This window comes from Antedon bifida, chromosome 5, assembly GCF_963402885.1.
Source record: "Antedon bifida chromosome 5, ecAntBifi1.1, whole genome shotgun sequence".
Lineage (NCBI taxonomy): Eukaryota > Metazoa > Echinodermata > Crinoidea > Comatulida > Antedonidae > Antedon > Antedon bifida.
This window is the reverse complement of record NC_136230.1, coordinates 1,154,319-1,171,125: the sequence shown is the minus strand read 5'-3', so window position 1 is coordinate 1,171,125 and position 16,807 is coordinate 1,154,319. Positions and strand designations below refer to the sequence as shown.

The following is a 16,807-nucleotide window of genomic DNA, read 5'->3' as shown; positions in this document are numbered from 1 at the left end:
TAAGAGTATGTGTACTGTCTGACAGTTTTCCCTTCAATTCTCTGCACCTTTGTTTATTAAGTACTAGTACTTTCATCAGAGCACACTACCGACACCCAGTTTGGTAGTTACCAAAACTAATACTAGCAAATTAATTTACAATCACAAACATAAAAACACATTGTTTCCAATTTTCCATAAAGCATTTTAATAAACTATGGAACATAGGACACTGCTAAAGATAATTTTCCCCAGAAAAAAAACATTTTTAAAATTTTTGTTGAATATGCAATTTTAATATCACATACTAGTAAATCACCTGAAAATAAATAGTCAAATTTTCTCAGTTTTTGGTTAAATTTAACCTTTTATTTGTGAAGTGAAATACAGTAGTTATTTTTGTAGTGTTTTTTTCTACAGAAGTTTATAACTGCAATGGCCTATTCAGAGACTGATTTTATTCATCTTCATTTTTCATGTTTTTGAGGGACAATACATCTTTAATATCGCAGCATTCAATTGATCATAATAAATAGCAGAGTACAGTACTGTCTGATCAAATTTTAAAATCAATTAAATAAAATACTTGGAACTAAAACTTCCTATTCCATTCCATTAAACATAATCTCCTTCATCTCATCACAGTCCGGGGGCGCATTTGTAAATAGTGTTCCCACAAATATATGCGTACCCCAGTCTCTGTGTCGCACACATTTGCAGCATCCAAGGTCCTCAATTTCAAAGCCTAGTTTTTTAAAACGTTCATCAGTTTCAAATAGCGTTGTGTTTGGGTTGCTTGCGCCTACAAACTAGAGAGAGAAATAAGAATTTTAGTTTTAGTAAATTTTAAAACTATAAGTTTTCACAACATAACAAAGCAAGTGTACTGTTGATACTCCTATTCATTACTATAATAGTAAATAGTATCTGAAAATCTCCACCCCTTTTATTTATTCTTGTTTCTAATAATCTTGAAGAGTGCTCTTTTCCCTGTTTCTACATAGCAGCAAGTGTAATAGATAATGTCTACATTATGTTACAATGACAACTGCAAAATGGATTGTAATGTATAAAATACTCACCGCTTGACCAGACGAAGGGTCAATAAAATCCGCCCAGAACCCTGCCTTTGTTAACGATTTACAGATCTCCACAGCACTAGTGATAAACTAAAAGGAGAAAGAAGTGATGTCAATTTCAGAATACGAAGGGTGCTCAACATGATGTCAGTGTTTTTCCAGGGCAAGCATCAGTGTGAAGTCATGTGGAAGCTTGACCGTTAGTGGCAATTGTTACAAGAAGCTTGACCGTTGATAGAAGATTTGTGACCATGATGCGGACTTGTTAATAACTTACGTTTTCTAACAACTCTTCTCTTTCGACTTCTACTTCCGAACTCCAACCAGACATGTCGCTATTTGTTTTCTGACAGAGTGTCAGAATTGTGACGTGTCCTTTAGATAAGTCAACATCTGGGAATAATTCACTAAATCCTAATAAAGGATTAGGAAGAATATAAGTGAAAGTTTAGCAATCATTTTATGGCCTAAAGCTCTGTCCACAAAAAAAAAAAATGTGATGTGCCCATATATGGACATGATAATGTCCTATCACTACCATATTTGGGCACAGATCAAATTTTTTACCAAACTAGTTTGATATAGTGTAGACAGAGCTTAAGTTTCACAAATTTCTCAACCTGTCTCCTCATCTTTACCCAAACTCACTGCATCATAGCTTCGAAAGTAATAATATTTGATTCGTATATGAAACAGTGCTGTAGCAACTTCTCTTCTGATCTAAAGCTCTGTCTACACTATCAAACTAGTTTGACAAAAAAAGTGTGATGTGCCCAAATATGGTAGCGATATGACATCATCATGTCCATATACGTATGGGCACATCACATTTTTTGTCACATAAAGTTTGATAGTGTAGACAGAGATTAATAAATCATAATGGTCAGTATTTTTAATAGGTACCTTTTATTAAAGAAGGCGGGCAATCTTGTGCAATCATTTCTAAAATATTCTTTGGATTTTTGTAAGCTTCTTTCATAAACTCTTCAGCAGATTCGTCACTCTTCAGAAAAGATCATATGGAATAAAACATTCATTATTTATAGAACTGTAAACTGAAATATCTGTGTTTAATATCCATGGCAAGGGTTTTGCGACTACACAGCTATTGAGTATAATAGTCAGATAACCTTAAGTTGGATTGAGTTATTACATTCCTTGCCTGTTACCTGCCAAAAGCCATATATATATAAACATCACAGGCACAGAAAAAAATTTAATTAATTAATTAATTTGAAATGATAAAGATGAGGAAATCTATATACAGTATATATTAAATGATATTTTTATAAATGGAAATTACGAATAATGAATGAATAAATAAAAAGGTAATTAATTGAACTGGTTTACTTCAGAAACAGCATTGACGAACTGAGCAAACACAGCAGCATGTCGGTCGTGTCGTAGAGGTTTATATAGAACATCATAAGTTGTTTGGTCAGGTGAGGCAGCTATTGGTTGCGGTTGTTGTTTAAGTTGCGTTACTACGCCTACATTGCCTGGTAATGGGAAACGCTTATCGTGTTCGGACAGAGGACCTAACTTTGTGTCTGGCCAATCAATTCCCTCTGTGTTAAAAAAAAGAACATTTGTGTTGTGAATATAAACTTCAGGATCATTTAATGTAATTGAATGAATGCTGAAATAAAAGATAGATGCAAATCTTTATAACTTTTAATTTTATTTCTTTTTTATTAATGTACTATACCATTTGTTTTTCTTTCTTCTTCATTGCATTGTTTTTGTAGAACAGAATTAGAAAATGACCTTTGACATAACACAGTTGAACGAAGAGTTTTAAGACCAGGCAAATAGGCTATTAAACGTGCACGGCTTAAAAACTGAAGAAAAGAAACAAATTAGAACATATTATTATTTGTATCCCTTTTTACCAGTATATCATCTTGATCTTAAATAAAATGTCGATGCAATACCAAGTATAAAGGCCAGCTACTTTCCTTGCGACCTTAGTTATCTATTCAGTAGATATAGAATTAGAGCTATTTAAATGAAACAAGTTATTTTATCATCCAACTTGAATAGGCCTATGCTAGGCCTATGTTGAAGGATACAAATAAAAATGTACAAACAATCACCTTGGACATCATGCACGAGTTGTCCTCAACAACTGAAGAAGAAAATAATCTGTTGTTGTCCTATTCCTATAAAATAAATAATGAAATATTAATTGAACAGAAAATTCTACACTGCACTGAAACAGGCCTCTCTGCAACTCTAGCCTACTACTACTCAGCGGATAGGCGCTAGCTAGAGTGGCAGTGGGACCGTGTGGTGTCGCACCCACCTTCCGTAAGCCTAGCTACTAAGCCTAGGCTAGAAATCTATTTAACAGATTTTATATTTAAATTACTAGTAAGTAATATTAATAAGTACACACTCTATACAACTGGATGTTTTGCCTGAATAAGAATAAAAAGGGGAAACTTTGTAGGCCTGGGCCTACTTTTCGTGAGTACACAGAGAGCTGAGAGAGAGTGACGATGAAAAAAAATAGTTTATGTGATTGATATAGCGCCACCAACGATCTGGTAAACAACAGCGCGTGTCGCGTCACGTCTGACCTTTAAATTGGAGGCGCGCGAGAAAAAATACAGACTGGTGCTGCATGCTGCTGCTCTGTGTTCGAAGAAAACAAAACATTTACCCTCTAAAAGTCTAAGTTGTTCTTCCCGTGGTAAGTAGTAGTTATTTTTAATTCGTTTAGTTGTTACGTTAGTAGGTTTGAATACTATTAATTTCTCTTTTTAAAAGAATTATTGGGTTCAGGCTGGGCTCTCTTCTGAAAAAAGTGTTCTGACAATCTCAATTATCCCTCAATTTGACCTCTCTAGGGAGGATATGATTGATGGAAATTCCAATGCCTGATGGTGGTGTGGTTAAAAGATTAGCCAGATCCGATTAGCGTAGGCCTATACCTAAATGCGGATCATAATTTTTAAAGGCTAATTCTCTTTGTTAAAAATGATCCCTTGATTATTTTTAATGAACAAACCAATCTATTTTATTATTAAAATATTATCTATAGTATCTGTGTATGACACTGTTGCAGTGACTTGTTGAGAGAAATACCGTTCAACAACTGGGCAATCCCTACATACATTCTTCTTGACCTTGCTTGTGTAATTTTATGCATTGTGTGTCCTCCATGAGGAAAAGGAGAAAAGTGAGCCTTGCAATACTTTTTTTTTTAAAATTCCAATTACTGTACACACATTATAAGCTGCACTACAGTATCATATCTATTGCATGATATTAATTGTAGGTGTAACAATATTTCATATTATTCACTCCATAACATTGGAAAAAAAGTATTTTATCACTAATATATTTTTTTTAAGTTATACAATTTTCATAATGTTCTAACAACTATGCCTAATGCTATACACAATTCTGAATACTTTAATGACTTTCAACAATGTTGTTTATTTGATTACATCACATAATTAGCATAACAATAGAATTGAATTCAATCCTGAAGCATTTAAACAATGAAGTCCAGTATACAGGAAATAAACAACACACCCTCTATTGTTGGACAAACAACTTCACCCTAAAGTTTAGATTAAGTGCTTGCATAAATTCTGCAAAATGTAAAACATTCTTTCATTATAAAGTTCTTTTGAATTCAAGTTTTGATCATCATGCCTTGGCGTCGACGTCGTCACAACTGGCGGAAGGAAGATTGGCCTCAGAAGAAAAAGAAATCATCAAACAGCTGGAGAAACAGCACCTCTTGGAGTCTGCCGAGTGTTCCTGGTTTAGACTTGCTGGAGAGGTCTCTGCTTAGTGTTGATGCCTTAGTTGGCGATGATCCATATATTGATGATGACCTAGACGATGGCTCTGATAATCAGAAGCTGTTGGCGACCATCAAAGGCAACATTGTTGGCATTCAGTACTACAATGGCACGGTATTGAATAATCACAGTTAATATTTAACAGCAAACAATTATTTTATACATATATATTTCAGATTTATATATTTTAAAGTTAAAATTGTTTTTTGTTATATGTTTTAGTATGTTTAAACACTAGGATTTTTTAAAACATTTCTAGTAAATTTCCAATCATTTTGATTCACTATGTGCAGCCTACTATATTATAATATCTCCTATTTTTTTAATATTACTCATTTGTTCTTGAGAATGGTTCCATGATGGTTCCACAACGTCAATCTTTTTTGTCATTACATTTTATTTTAAAGAGAATTTTTGAGTATGCAGAAATTAAATTTATAACACTCCAGCAGTTTATTAATTGAATTTCTGCATTGTTGTTCCTTATCCCTTTTCTTTTTTTTAGGTTAATAATTTTGAAATGGTCGGCTTGGTACGTGAACCTAACAATCCATACGACAGAAACGCAGTACGCGTCGACAACGTCAGTAAGCAAAAGGTCGGCCATCTGAATCGACAATTAGCTGCTGCAATGTCTTCTATAATGGACAACAAGTTGGCACGTGTTGAAGGGTAGGTGTATTGTGATACTATGTTTTATTTAGAATAATATTATTTTATTCCATTCACATGTTTTTGTCTATTCATGTGTGGAACTGTATGATATAAGTATCTTTGAGTCTACTATGAGGGCTTACAAGTTTGGTTTACAGCTCTGTCTACACTATCAAAAATTGATGCTTATATATGGACATGATGATGTCATTTCAAGTTAAAAAAACATTTATTTATTCAATAATGGCATATTATTGTACAGTATAACATAGGTGTGTATTTTAATAAACATGGTAATAAACCATCATTTGGGGTCTTCTCTAGAAGAAATCAAGTTTCTTGTCTCAAGAAAGACCCCAGATACAAATTATAACTTTAAAAAATAAAAAATAGGTAACTACCATATTTAAACATATCACTACCATATTTGGGCATGTCACACTTTTTTTGTCAAACTAGTTTGATAGTGTAGACAGAGCTTAACACTTATGTCATGATTATGTCTTTCCTTTTTTTTTATTTAGCATTGTCCCGTCGGGGAAGAATAATCAATATACAATGCCAGTGAACCTCACCCTGTGGGGAAAACCTGAAAGACAGAGTTCAGTTGCGAGTGCTCTAACCAGACATAATATTCAGTTTCAATATCCTGGTGGAGCCATGTCAACCGCCACTGCCTCATCTTCTGGTGCGGTTAGTGGTTACCAGCCTAGGTCATCTAGTAATACCCCACAGCTCTTGACCCAGGCAGAGGTAATATATTGTTGCTTTTTAGTGTCCATATTCCTAATACGATTCTCAGACTGTTTTCAACACAATGATTTTGAGATGAACTGCCTCTATGTTTTATCATCCTAAGATACTTCTTTGTTGGCTCCTGATTGTTTTCCCTTAGAGGTTTTACTGTAATTACACCAAATTATGAAAAAATGACTCGTAAAAAAAAATCTCGTAATATCAAGCATAACTTCTTATCAACAACAGTTCCAATATTATTGTATAAAAAATCTCTATGGTAGGATTCAAACCTGGGACTTCTCAATTACAGTGCGAGTGCCATAAACTGGTGTTTTAGTGTAGTTCTGTGGTAAAACAATAAATAAATAAAAAAATATAAAATAAACAAATAAACAAACAAGCCTATTCTAAATTCCTGGGAAAAGACACCATCATTTCTTAGGATCCCTAAGTTCCCAATTATAATTTATATCAAATGCATGTCAGATGATACAAGAACTTTTTTTTTTCTTAAAATTACACAAATAAAGTAGAATTCAAATTAATATAATTATTGAATTATATTGACATTTTATCCTAACTGTCTTACTTCTAGATGAAAAACGAATTGGATAGTATTTTCGACTCAATGAAGGAACACGATAAAACATCATGTATGGAGCCAGCCAAGGTAGAGTAACATATTTACATAGAGTAGATGTTGTTTATTTGTTTGTTTTGTTGCTTGTCTTCTTGATGTTAATTTTATCAAATATGTTTTTATGTATTAATAAAGAATTTAATTATTTAAATTATTTTTAAAATAATGCATTTTTTCAGATTGATTCAAATTAATATTTCATTTTTTTCATTTATGACAAATCATCAGCACATATATATTTATTCAGATTTTATTGTGGTATGGTTGTTATTGTGTAAGTGTGACATCTGCGGTGTTTTTTTTTCTCATTCTCACAGATTTCTCCATTTTTATTCTTTTTTTTTTTTCTATTTTTTTTTTTTTTTTATACCATAGGGCAGTTTATAATTTCTTCTGTGCCTGTATAAATATTTTATTTACTATTTTCATTGTATAGGCCATCATGACCAAACTGTACCCACATCAAAAACGTGCCTTGCAGTGGATGGTGAACCAGGAGAACTCCAACACCCTGCCACCATTGTGGAAAGAGAGGAAAGGAAACTACATCAACATCGCTACAAACTACCAAACAACAGTGCGCCCTCCAAGCATTAATGGCGGCATTCTAGCAGACGACATGGGCCTTGGTAAAACTCTTGAGGTCATAGCACTTATCATGACAAACTTTTGCAATGGGAAGCCGTTAGCTGTCCCTGTGGAAGGGCTGTCACCTCCTAAGGTATAGTAAAGCTCTGTTACACTATCAAACTTTATGTGACAAAAAATTTGATGTGCCCATACGTATATGGACATAATGATGTCATATCGCTACCATATTTGGGCACATCACACTTTCTTTGTCAAAATAGTTTGATAGTGTAGAAAGAGCTTAACAAATCTGGTTTTCAACTGTTATTTGTTACTTTTTAAATACGATATAGCGTTTTTATTGGACACCAAAAGGGACAATGTATGTTTGAATCGTATGAGATAATTCTATTAAGGTAACACTTTGTGAGTCTTGAAAGTTTCCCCCTTAGGGGATTTACTGTAAATTTTAAATAACACAAATTATGAAAAATGACTCATTTTTAATCTCGTAATATCAAGCAAAGCGCCACAAACTTGGGTTTTAGTGTAGTTCTATGGTACGCCTATTCACGAATGTGAATCTGCAACAAAATCTGCTTTACATTCATAGGAGGTAGGTAGTACGTCAAGTAAAAGCAAAAAGGGCCAAGTGGATACAGTGTTTGAGAAACCAGTCTTTGAATTTAGGACAAAATCAAAGCTAGAGGACGTGAAATCAGAAGTAAAGGTGGAAATAGACATCAAAACAGAGGTGAAGATGGAACAAGAGATAAAAATAGAAGTGAAGAGAGAGGAAGAGGAAGAGGAGTATCAGCCTAAATCAGAAAAAGGAGGGAAAGGAAAGCAAGCTACAAGAAAGAGGAAAGCTGGCAAAAAAGACAAGGTGAGTTAATATACAATATGTGATTATAGTAACCAAGGTGATAATAACCAAGTTCATAGTTCATAGGGAAAGCGAGAACTAAGATCTAGTCATCAGGTGCTACTGGACATTCCGAGGAGCAAACATAGTTGGGGAGATCGGACTTTCAGTGTTGCTGGACCTAGGCTCTGGAACCACCTACCCTTGAACATTAAACACACATCATCATTGAGTCACTTTAAGTCACTACTCAAAACTCACCTTTTCTGATTTTTTCTACAGCGCCATGAGCAATGAATGTTGGAATGGCGCTATATAAATCGAACGATTGATAGTGTGCTTGGGGTTACTATATTTAAATGTCATTTAAATGCCATTACCCACATAACCACCTACTTTTGTTGTTTCAGGAAAACATGAAAGATGTTGCAAAAGTTGAAGAAAGCATAGAATCTGGTAGACGACCAAGAAGGTTAGTGTGCTTCTAAAGCTCTGTCTACACTATCAAACTTTATGTTACAAAAAAATGTGATATGCCCATATATGGACATGATGATGTCATATCACTACCATATTTAGGCACATCACACTTTTTTGTCATACATTATAATATTATGTGAGCCCATTACACTATTACTTTCTCTGTAATTCTTTATAAATACATATTAGGAGATCCTGAAAGCAAATTCAATAATACTATTAATATGCTATTTGTTGTGTTTTTTTCAGAACTATTAAGAAACCTGCTAAGTATGTGTATAGTGGTAGCGAGGATGAGGCTATGATTGTTAGCATAGTTTCACCAAAGAAAAAATGTGAGTATTCTTTAAAGCTCTGTTTACACTATCAAACTTTAGGTGGTGTGCACAAATATGGACATGGTTTTTGTTCTCTTCCTTTTTGTTTTCCACTCTTTCTCTTTATTGTTCTCTTAATTTTTTGCGCTTAATAAATCTATCTATTATTATATCACTACTTTCTCTTTTATCCCTTATTCTTTCTATATTTCAGGTAAAACAAATACTTCTGTGCAAGAAGAAATAAAATCGGAAGTTAACGTTGAACACAATGAAAAAGAAGAGGAGGTGTTTGAGATGGATATGGTAGAGAACCATTGGGATGATGTGGTACCACCCAACACATATGGTAATGACATTTGTCTTCTAGTTATCGTTTATTTAACAGTATTTTAAATGATCTTTTTGAAATTGGTTTCTTGAAATCATTAATTTTTGTTTTTTGGAGGTTAATAGTATTTAATTTTTATTTTAGATGATCTTCCAGAAGTATGGGTTACTGATCAGGAATCATTGCCATCAACGTCCAGTTCCGCACAAGCTTCAGTTAATGGTACGACCTCTGCTCAAGTTGACCTTGTTGTAACTTCTCCCTTAAAATCTTGTAATTCTGAGAAGACATTGCTGCAAACGTCTTCTGTTGCTTCAAATTCCTCTACAGAAAATGGCACTTCTGTTCTCAATATAACCGATGCCATTCCAGCTAATGGCACTTCTGTCCCAGAAACAAGCGATGTCGTTGAAGCTAATGGTACTTCTGTCTCGGAAACAACCAATGTCGCTCAACTTAATGGCACTTCTGTTGTTAATAGTAAGAGTTCTGGTGATGGTAACCTTGCAGTTGTTCCATGGATTTCGTTTGAGAATATAAAAGTACCATTAGTAAACGATAGTGCTTCTGGTACAAAGACTGTTATGAATGATCTCCCTCCTTTACCAAGTCTTCCATCAGAACCAGCAAAGGTGAAACCTGTATCAAGATTGTCTACTGGTGTGTCTTGTGCAAGTGGTGCCAGCGTTAATAAAGTCTTTACACCAGCACCTATCTTAATTCAGGAATGGAGTGCCTCCAATTTGTCTGTAGATGTGGCTACCTCCTCTGGCAGTCCTGATATGTCTAAACAATCAACCATTGTTCTCAGTGACGAAGAAGAAGATGATGATGACGACGATGATCTCCCAGCAATAAAACTCTCTCACAAAGCCCCCAGCAGGACATACACAAGAGGTCCAAGAGCAACTCTTATTGTCTGCCCTCTGTCGGTGATGAGTAACTGGTTACAGCAACTCAAAGACCATGTCCATCCTCACGTGGACATTCGAGTGTACTTATATTATGGACCAGATCGTGTACGTGATCCAAAAGTGCTGGCGTCTAAAGACATCGTGATAACAACCTACAATACGCTGGCAATGGATTTTAAAACAAATGCGGTAAGGTTTATTGGTTATGTTTGTTCATTATCAGAATATGTGATGTACCCATATATTGACACAATGTCACATCACGACCATATTAAGGTACATTACACTTTTTTTGTCAAACTAGTTTGATAGTGTAGACAGAGATTTACCGTACATTGTTACAATTGCTAAGCACATATTCTTTGTGTTAAAATAACGATAGATGATGTTTTTTATACTGTATGTATACACAAGATGCTCTACATTAAAAAATTGTTAAAAGACTTTGTGAGTGGAGTTTTAATTTGTCAACAAAAAATTTTTGACAGTAAATTCTGGCAAGATTTGAACCTGTAATCCAATGGTCATCATAACCACCAAATTAACAACTTTTTCTACTGTTAACATTTACAATAATTAAACTATTTTTTTTAGGAGAAAAGTGTCTTGCACAAAACTCAGTGGCTGAGAATAGTGTTGGATGAAGGTCACATGATTCGCAACCCTTCGACAATGCAGAGTAAAGCAGCGATTGCTCTCAAGAGCGAACGTCGATGGATTTTGACCGGTAAGTTTAATTTGACATCTGTGAGACACTTTCTTACAGTATGTTAGCTATACTAAAGCTGTCTACACTGTCAAACTAGTTTGACAAAAAAGGTGTGATGCACCAAAATATGGTATTGATAATGACATCATTGTGTCCATATATGGGCACATCACATTTTTTTGTCACATAAAGTTTGATAGTGTAGACAGAGCTTAACACTGAGTCCAGATTCTGGTTTTCAGTGACAAGATAAAAAATCAAAAAACTGATGTTTGTTTTTTTATTATTATTTCACACACTCGTTTACCGAACAGATTCCACTAACTAATTTCTTTACGTGTGATCGTAAGTATAACATAGTTTTTTCCAGCCACCAGACAGAATTTTGACTCAATGTGAATGTAGCCTTAAATAGCATGATAAACAGGATTCACACTTACTTTATTCAAACGTTTCGTCCTTTGTAGGAACCCCTATACAGAACTCCATGCGTGATCTTTGGTCTCTTACCGTATTTCTCAAACTAGAACCGTTCTGCTCGGACCAGCAGTGGTGGAAACGAGTGATTTCTCGACCAATAGCTGAAGGCAACAAGGCGGCACTTGGGTAAATATGAGAATGCTTTAAACTTATATGAAATGTATTTGAGTTTATGCAGAGAGGTACTACCATTTCCAGTTTTAATTTTAATAATGAGATTATTGAATTATATATACAAAAATAGTGTATTTTATAATTTCATTCATTTTCAACAATTGAAATAAGTGCATTAAAAGCGTGTCTGGCTAAAAAATATTATGATTAAACCCTGGTCCTCAGCAGAACTTGTTAAAAAAGATCAGTATTGTCCAATACTGAATATTACTATTAAATATAATAAAAATGTAATTTGTTTGTAGACGAGTTCAAGCGCTGATGAGAGCCATTGCACTACGACGAACCAAAACCCAGAAGATAGATGGCAAGCCATTGGTTGAATTGCCAGCAAGAAATGTTTACGTCCAATCAGTGGAGCTGTCTGAAGAAGAAAGGAAAGTGTATGAAACCATGGCCAAAGAAGGTCGTCTAGCCATAGGCCGGTTAGTATTCATAGATAACAAATAGTGTTATTAAAGCTCTGTCTACACTATCAAACATTATGTGACAAAAAAAGTGTGATGTGTTTTTTGTCAAACTAGTTTGATAGTGTAGACAGAGCTTAATAAAAATTGATAGCATGTGCATAAGTGACTCATTTGATTTTAATTTCTTTGACAGATATTTCAGAGCTGGTACTCTGTTGCATCACTATGGCGACGTTTTGTCGATCTTGTTGAGGTTACGTCAACTCTGCTGTCATCCAGCACTCTGCAATCGAGCAAGAGCTAAAGCTGAGATAGAAGGTGAGTACATGTCTTATTTGAGGTTAGGCTACTTGGAAGAAAGATAACATTGCTCTGGTAATCCCTGCTACTGGTGCCGGAAAATATTGGCCTTGGACGAATCGTCTCGGGGCCGCATCGTCCCAGATTGTTGCTGCTAGTCCCAGATTGTAAAATGTAGGTCATAGCAAAGTAGATAAGATGTTACACATTTTTCATCTCCCATACCTCTCTTTTATATCGAGCTACCACTGATGTAATAGTTTTTTCCCTTGTCTTTATTATTAGCACTAATTGCACAGGGAGCTAAGGAGGCTGAATCAAACATAGTCGTCACAGACGAAGCCAAGAAGAAACTAGTTGAGAAGTTACTTAATGTACTTAGCCAGGGAGGCGATGAGGTAAGTTAATAGAAATGTCTGGACCAACAACCTAGGTCACATTATTCAATGTGTTGTCGGTCATTGCCTGAACTTAGAAACCTGTGTGGAGGTTGGGAGCGAAGACACACGTCCCAGTATTCCTGCATGTCCACAATTAACTAATCTTGGTGTAATAATAATAATAATAAATAACATTTATAAAGCGCAAGAGACAAAGGTTTCAAAGCGCTGTGTTTTCCAAGATCTGTGCAAGTAGTAGCGTGTGTGTGTGTGTATGTCAGCCGTCTGTTCTATTTATTACTACTTCCTTTTGCTTTTTCCGTACTCATCTGATATACGACATTTACAGCCACCATTTCACAAATGCCTGTATCATTATTGTCTAACCCTGTACTTTTTTTTTGTAGGAGTGTTGTGTCTGCCTAGACTCTCTCAAACTGCCCGTTATCACTGCTTGTGCTCATGTCTTCTGTAGGCCTTGCATTGAGGAGGTGATTAGAAAGGACCAGGTAACTTTATATCTGTTTTGTTTTATATATTGTGTATTTCAATCGAATTAGGTCCCTGTGACTGTATTCACCAATCACACTTGGGCTAAGGAAAATTCTTGTACTTAAAATTTAACATTCTCTTATTTAAGGGGAATACTTTTACTATAATTTGATAATAATGTATCTGTATTCTTCTTAGGAGCAAGCAGCCTGCCCTCTATGTCGAGCAGACGTGAAAGATAAAGATCTCGTGGAAGTTCCAAATGAGGATAAAGTTGAACCGCCTACACCATTGGCTGGTCCCTGGCAATCAAGTGCAAAGGTTAGAGGTCATATTGTAGTATCCAGGGTAAAACTGAAATCAAATTGAAAATTGGCATAGATTCATCAAAAGGAAATTAATACAATGTCATTGACAATGTCAGTGGTTAGCTTCCAGTTGAAATACAAAACATTTATTCATTATTAGCAACAACAACAACAATGTAAAAAAAGACAAAAGTAAATGGCAATAGAAAAAGATTTATGAAAAAAATTGTTAATGGCACGAAAGCACCGTCCTGAAAAAATGTATTTGATAATTTATTGTACCAAGTAGAAAATTACTGGATAGGTTCAATCAGTGTTATCCCCATGCAGAAAATTTAAAGATGTATTGTCCCCAAAAAACATTAAAAAATGAAGATTAATAAAATCAGGCTTTAAATAGGCCATTTAAAAAAAACAAATTATTTCACTTATAAAAAGACAAAAGAAACAGTTAATTTTAACCAAAAATCATCTATATTATTAAAAACATTTTTAGGGGGACAATATATCTTTAAAAATCACTTTTAATTTATTTAAATAATTTATTTTAATTTATAGGTTGACGCCATGATGCAACATCTAATCCAGTTACAGCGTGACGATCCAACCATTAAGAGTCTTGTCGTGTCACAGTTCACTTCACTACTAGATCTTGTTCAGAAACCACTAAGGTAATTCATTTAATTAATATTCATTTCAAAATCATTTATTTCTAAATGTCATAATTAAAATTTTATGTTGAATTTTTTTTTTTTTTGAAAAAAAATATTTTTGTTTTGATTTCAGTGACATTGGAATAAAGTTTGTTTGCTTTGATGGGCGTATGAATATGAAGAAACGAACAGAGGCAATATCGGAGTTTATGAAACAAGGCCCCGAAACGCCAACCGTCTGTCTACTGTCACTAAAAGCTGGTGGAGTTGGCGTCAATCTCGTCTCCGCTTCACGAGTCTTTTTACTTGATCCTGTAAGTACAGCGAAAGAGATCCCAGAAATATTTTGACAAAGTTCTACTGAAGTCAAACCAAACCCATTCTTAAGGCCAATTTAAACAGACAAGCGGTAAGCGGAAAACCGCGTAGCTTGTCCCATGTAGAATCTGTATCTATCCTGAGCGGAAACCGCCCGAGTAACATAGATTCTATATTTTTATTACCATTGCTGCTCGTAAATTGCCCATAATGCAGATATATTTTCATTTTTACATAATAGAATTGAATATCCAAACAAATTAAAATAGGTGCAAATTATGTTATTGTAGTTATATAGAACATGAAATCATTGAGGGCAGCATTGTTTTGCCTATCGCGCATTTATTTTGATTTTAAACTATTCTTCTAGGCTTGGAATCCAGCAGCTGAAGAACAATGTTTTGACCGATGTCACCGCTTGGGTCAAACCAAAGATGTTATTATAACCAAAGTATGTAATATTTGTAATTTAATATAATGGAAAGTTGAATTCTGTTAAAACTAATCTAGAGAGATTCGAAATCCTTTTAACTTCTGGTATCAAAAGCCATTTTAGCCATCATAAAAATCCTTTCCTTAAGCTCTGTCTACACTATCAAACTAGTTTGACAACAAAAGTCTGATGTGCCCAAATATGGTAGTGACATGCCTACATATGGTAGTGATATGACATCGTGATGTCCATATTTTCTTTGTAATTTCTTTCTGTTTTTTCTCTCAGCGCTTTCGGACAATCTTTTGATTGTATAAGTGCTTTATAAATCGAACAACATAACACATATATGGGCACATAAAGTTTGATAAAGTAGACAGAGCGAGAGAGATCAGAAATCCTTTTATGGTATCAAAAGCCATTTTAGCTATCATAAAAATTGACTTTTTAATTTGTAGTTTATTGTGAAGGATTCTGTTGAAGAACGTATGATGGACCTGCAAGAGAAGAAGCGTAATCTGATGGCAGGTGCTTTTGGCAAGAAGCAGACTGCAGAAGAAAGACAGCGCACCAGAATAGACGACATCAGACTTCTTCTGGATCTTTAAGTCCGGTCAGTCCAAACCACTTTTCATTGCAAAATATAGCATAAATGTTAATATTTAGCAATAGTAGCAATTCATACAAGATACATGACTGGTTTGATGTCTAACGAAAAAAATATGCTGCAATATCGCGAAAGGCATCTTCAGTCCATGTACAGTACAGTGGGAGATTATTTAGAGGGTCTGGTTAATATTTTGGGGTTATGAGCTATGGTTACTATCATCAGACACGATACAGAAGAATGTTTCTTGTCGCTAGGCATGATACTGTTTAAGGGCTGCAATCCATTTGTTTTAAACGCTGTAGAGTAAGCATTTTTAAGTAGTATTTTACTATTAAGTATGTCTATTTCCAAAAAAATTTCTGATTGTTGCAAAGAAAATTCCGGTCATGCATGGTACATTGGTTGTTGGAAATAATTAAAATCAGAAATGCCTTAAGCTCTGTCTACACTATCAAACTTTATGTGACAAAAAAAATGTGATGTGCCCATATATGTACATAATGATGACATACCATTACCATATTTGGGCATATCACTACCATATTTGGGCACTAGTTTGATAGTGTAGTGTGCAAGTCTCCGTCCTGAAGAATTGTGATTAAATATAATTTGCTTTTAGTCATTTTATTTTAGTTAAGATGTTGAAAACACAACTCAAATTAATCTCCTAATTTGTCTGGTTTTCCAGTAACTCTGGTATTGTTATTGGGAGAGTCCACTGTATTGCAGTATCTTAAGTTAGTAGTTGTTTATGATTATAAAAAAAGACAAAAACATACTATTTAGCAGAAATTCCAATCTTTATTCTACATTCTTTGTAAAATTTTAACCTTGATTCGTGTGTAGTTTTTTATAACTAATAATTATATAATATAGATTTTATACTCTTCTAATCTACATTTCTATAACCGTCGTCTTATGCTCTTATTAATAAAGCCTTGTCTACACTATCAAACTTTATGTGACAACAAAATGTGATGTGTGCATAAGATGATGTCATATCACTACCATATTTAGGCATATCACTACCATATTTGGCCCGTTTGATAGTTGTAGACAGCTTTCTTTTTAGTGTTTTAAATAAGTATAAATTAACATATGATTATTACAGTAATTGTAACTTGCCAAAGATGTTTAAAACAATAAAAATGCATT

The 16,807-nt window shown here is 34.3% G+C and overlaps 2 protein-coding genes across 3 annotated transcripts; one reads left to right on the top strand and one right to left on the bottom strand.

Moving 5' to 3' along the window:
• Positions 1 to 160: 160 nt before the first annotated feature.
• LOC144842987 (cobalamin trafficking protein CblD-like) lies at positions 161 to 3,516 on the bottom strand. Its single transcript, XM_078699620.1, has 8 exons — positions 3,455 to 3,516; positions 3,155 to 3,220; positions 2,767 to 2,899; positions 2,409 to 2,626; positions 1,962 to 2,061; positions 1,336 to 1,472; positions 1,062 to 1,148; positions 161 to 788 (listed from the first exon to the last, which is right to left on the bottom strand). Exons 2-8 carry the CDS (start codon positions 3,164 to 3,166, stop codon positions 582 to 584), a joined length of 894 nt encoding a protein of 297 aa, XP_078555746.1. The 5' UTR covers positions 3,167 to 3,220; positions 3,455 to 3,516; the 3' UTR covers positions 161 to 581.
• Positions 3,517 to 3,660: 144 nt separating this feature from the next.
• LOC144842984 (helicase-like transcription factor) lies at positions 3,661 to 16,805 on the top strand. Of its 2 annotated transcripts, none has more exons than XM_078699615.1 (22): positions 3,661 to 3,753; positions 4,710 to 4,990; positions 5,382 to 5,548; positions 6,055 to 6,283; positions 6,864 to 6,938; positions 7,345 to 7,629; positions 8,092 to 8,364; positions 8,754 to 8,815; positions 9,073 to 9,158; positions 9,355 to 9,489; positions 9,616 to 10,574; positions 10,980 to 11,112; positions 11,562 to 11,700; positions 11,994 to 12,173; positions 12,352 to 12,476; positions 12,744 to 12,856; positions 13,246 to 13,347; positions 13,529 to 13,651; positions 14,197 to 14,309; positions 14,425 to 14,605; positions 14,980 to 15,060; positions 15,501 to 16,805. In XM_078699615.1, exons 2-22 carry the CDS (start codon positions 4,721 to 4,723, stop codon positions 15,648 to 15,650), a joined length of 3,981 nt encoding a protein of 1,326 aa, XP_078555741.1. In that variant the 5' UTR covers positions 3,661 to 3,753; positions 4,710 to 4,720; the 3' UTR covers positions 15,651 to 16,805. The 2 variants fall into 2 exon arrangements, with proteins under 2 accessions (XP_078555741.1, XP_078555743.1); XM_078699617.1 differs by lacking the exon at positions 3,661 to 3,753 and adding an exon at positions 4,105 to 4,242.
• Positions 16,806 to 16,807: the final 2 nt, after the last annotated feature.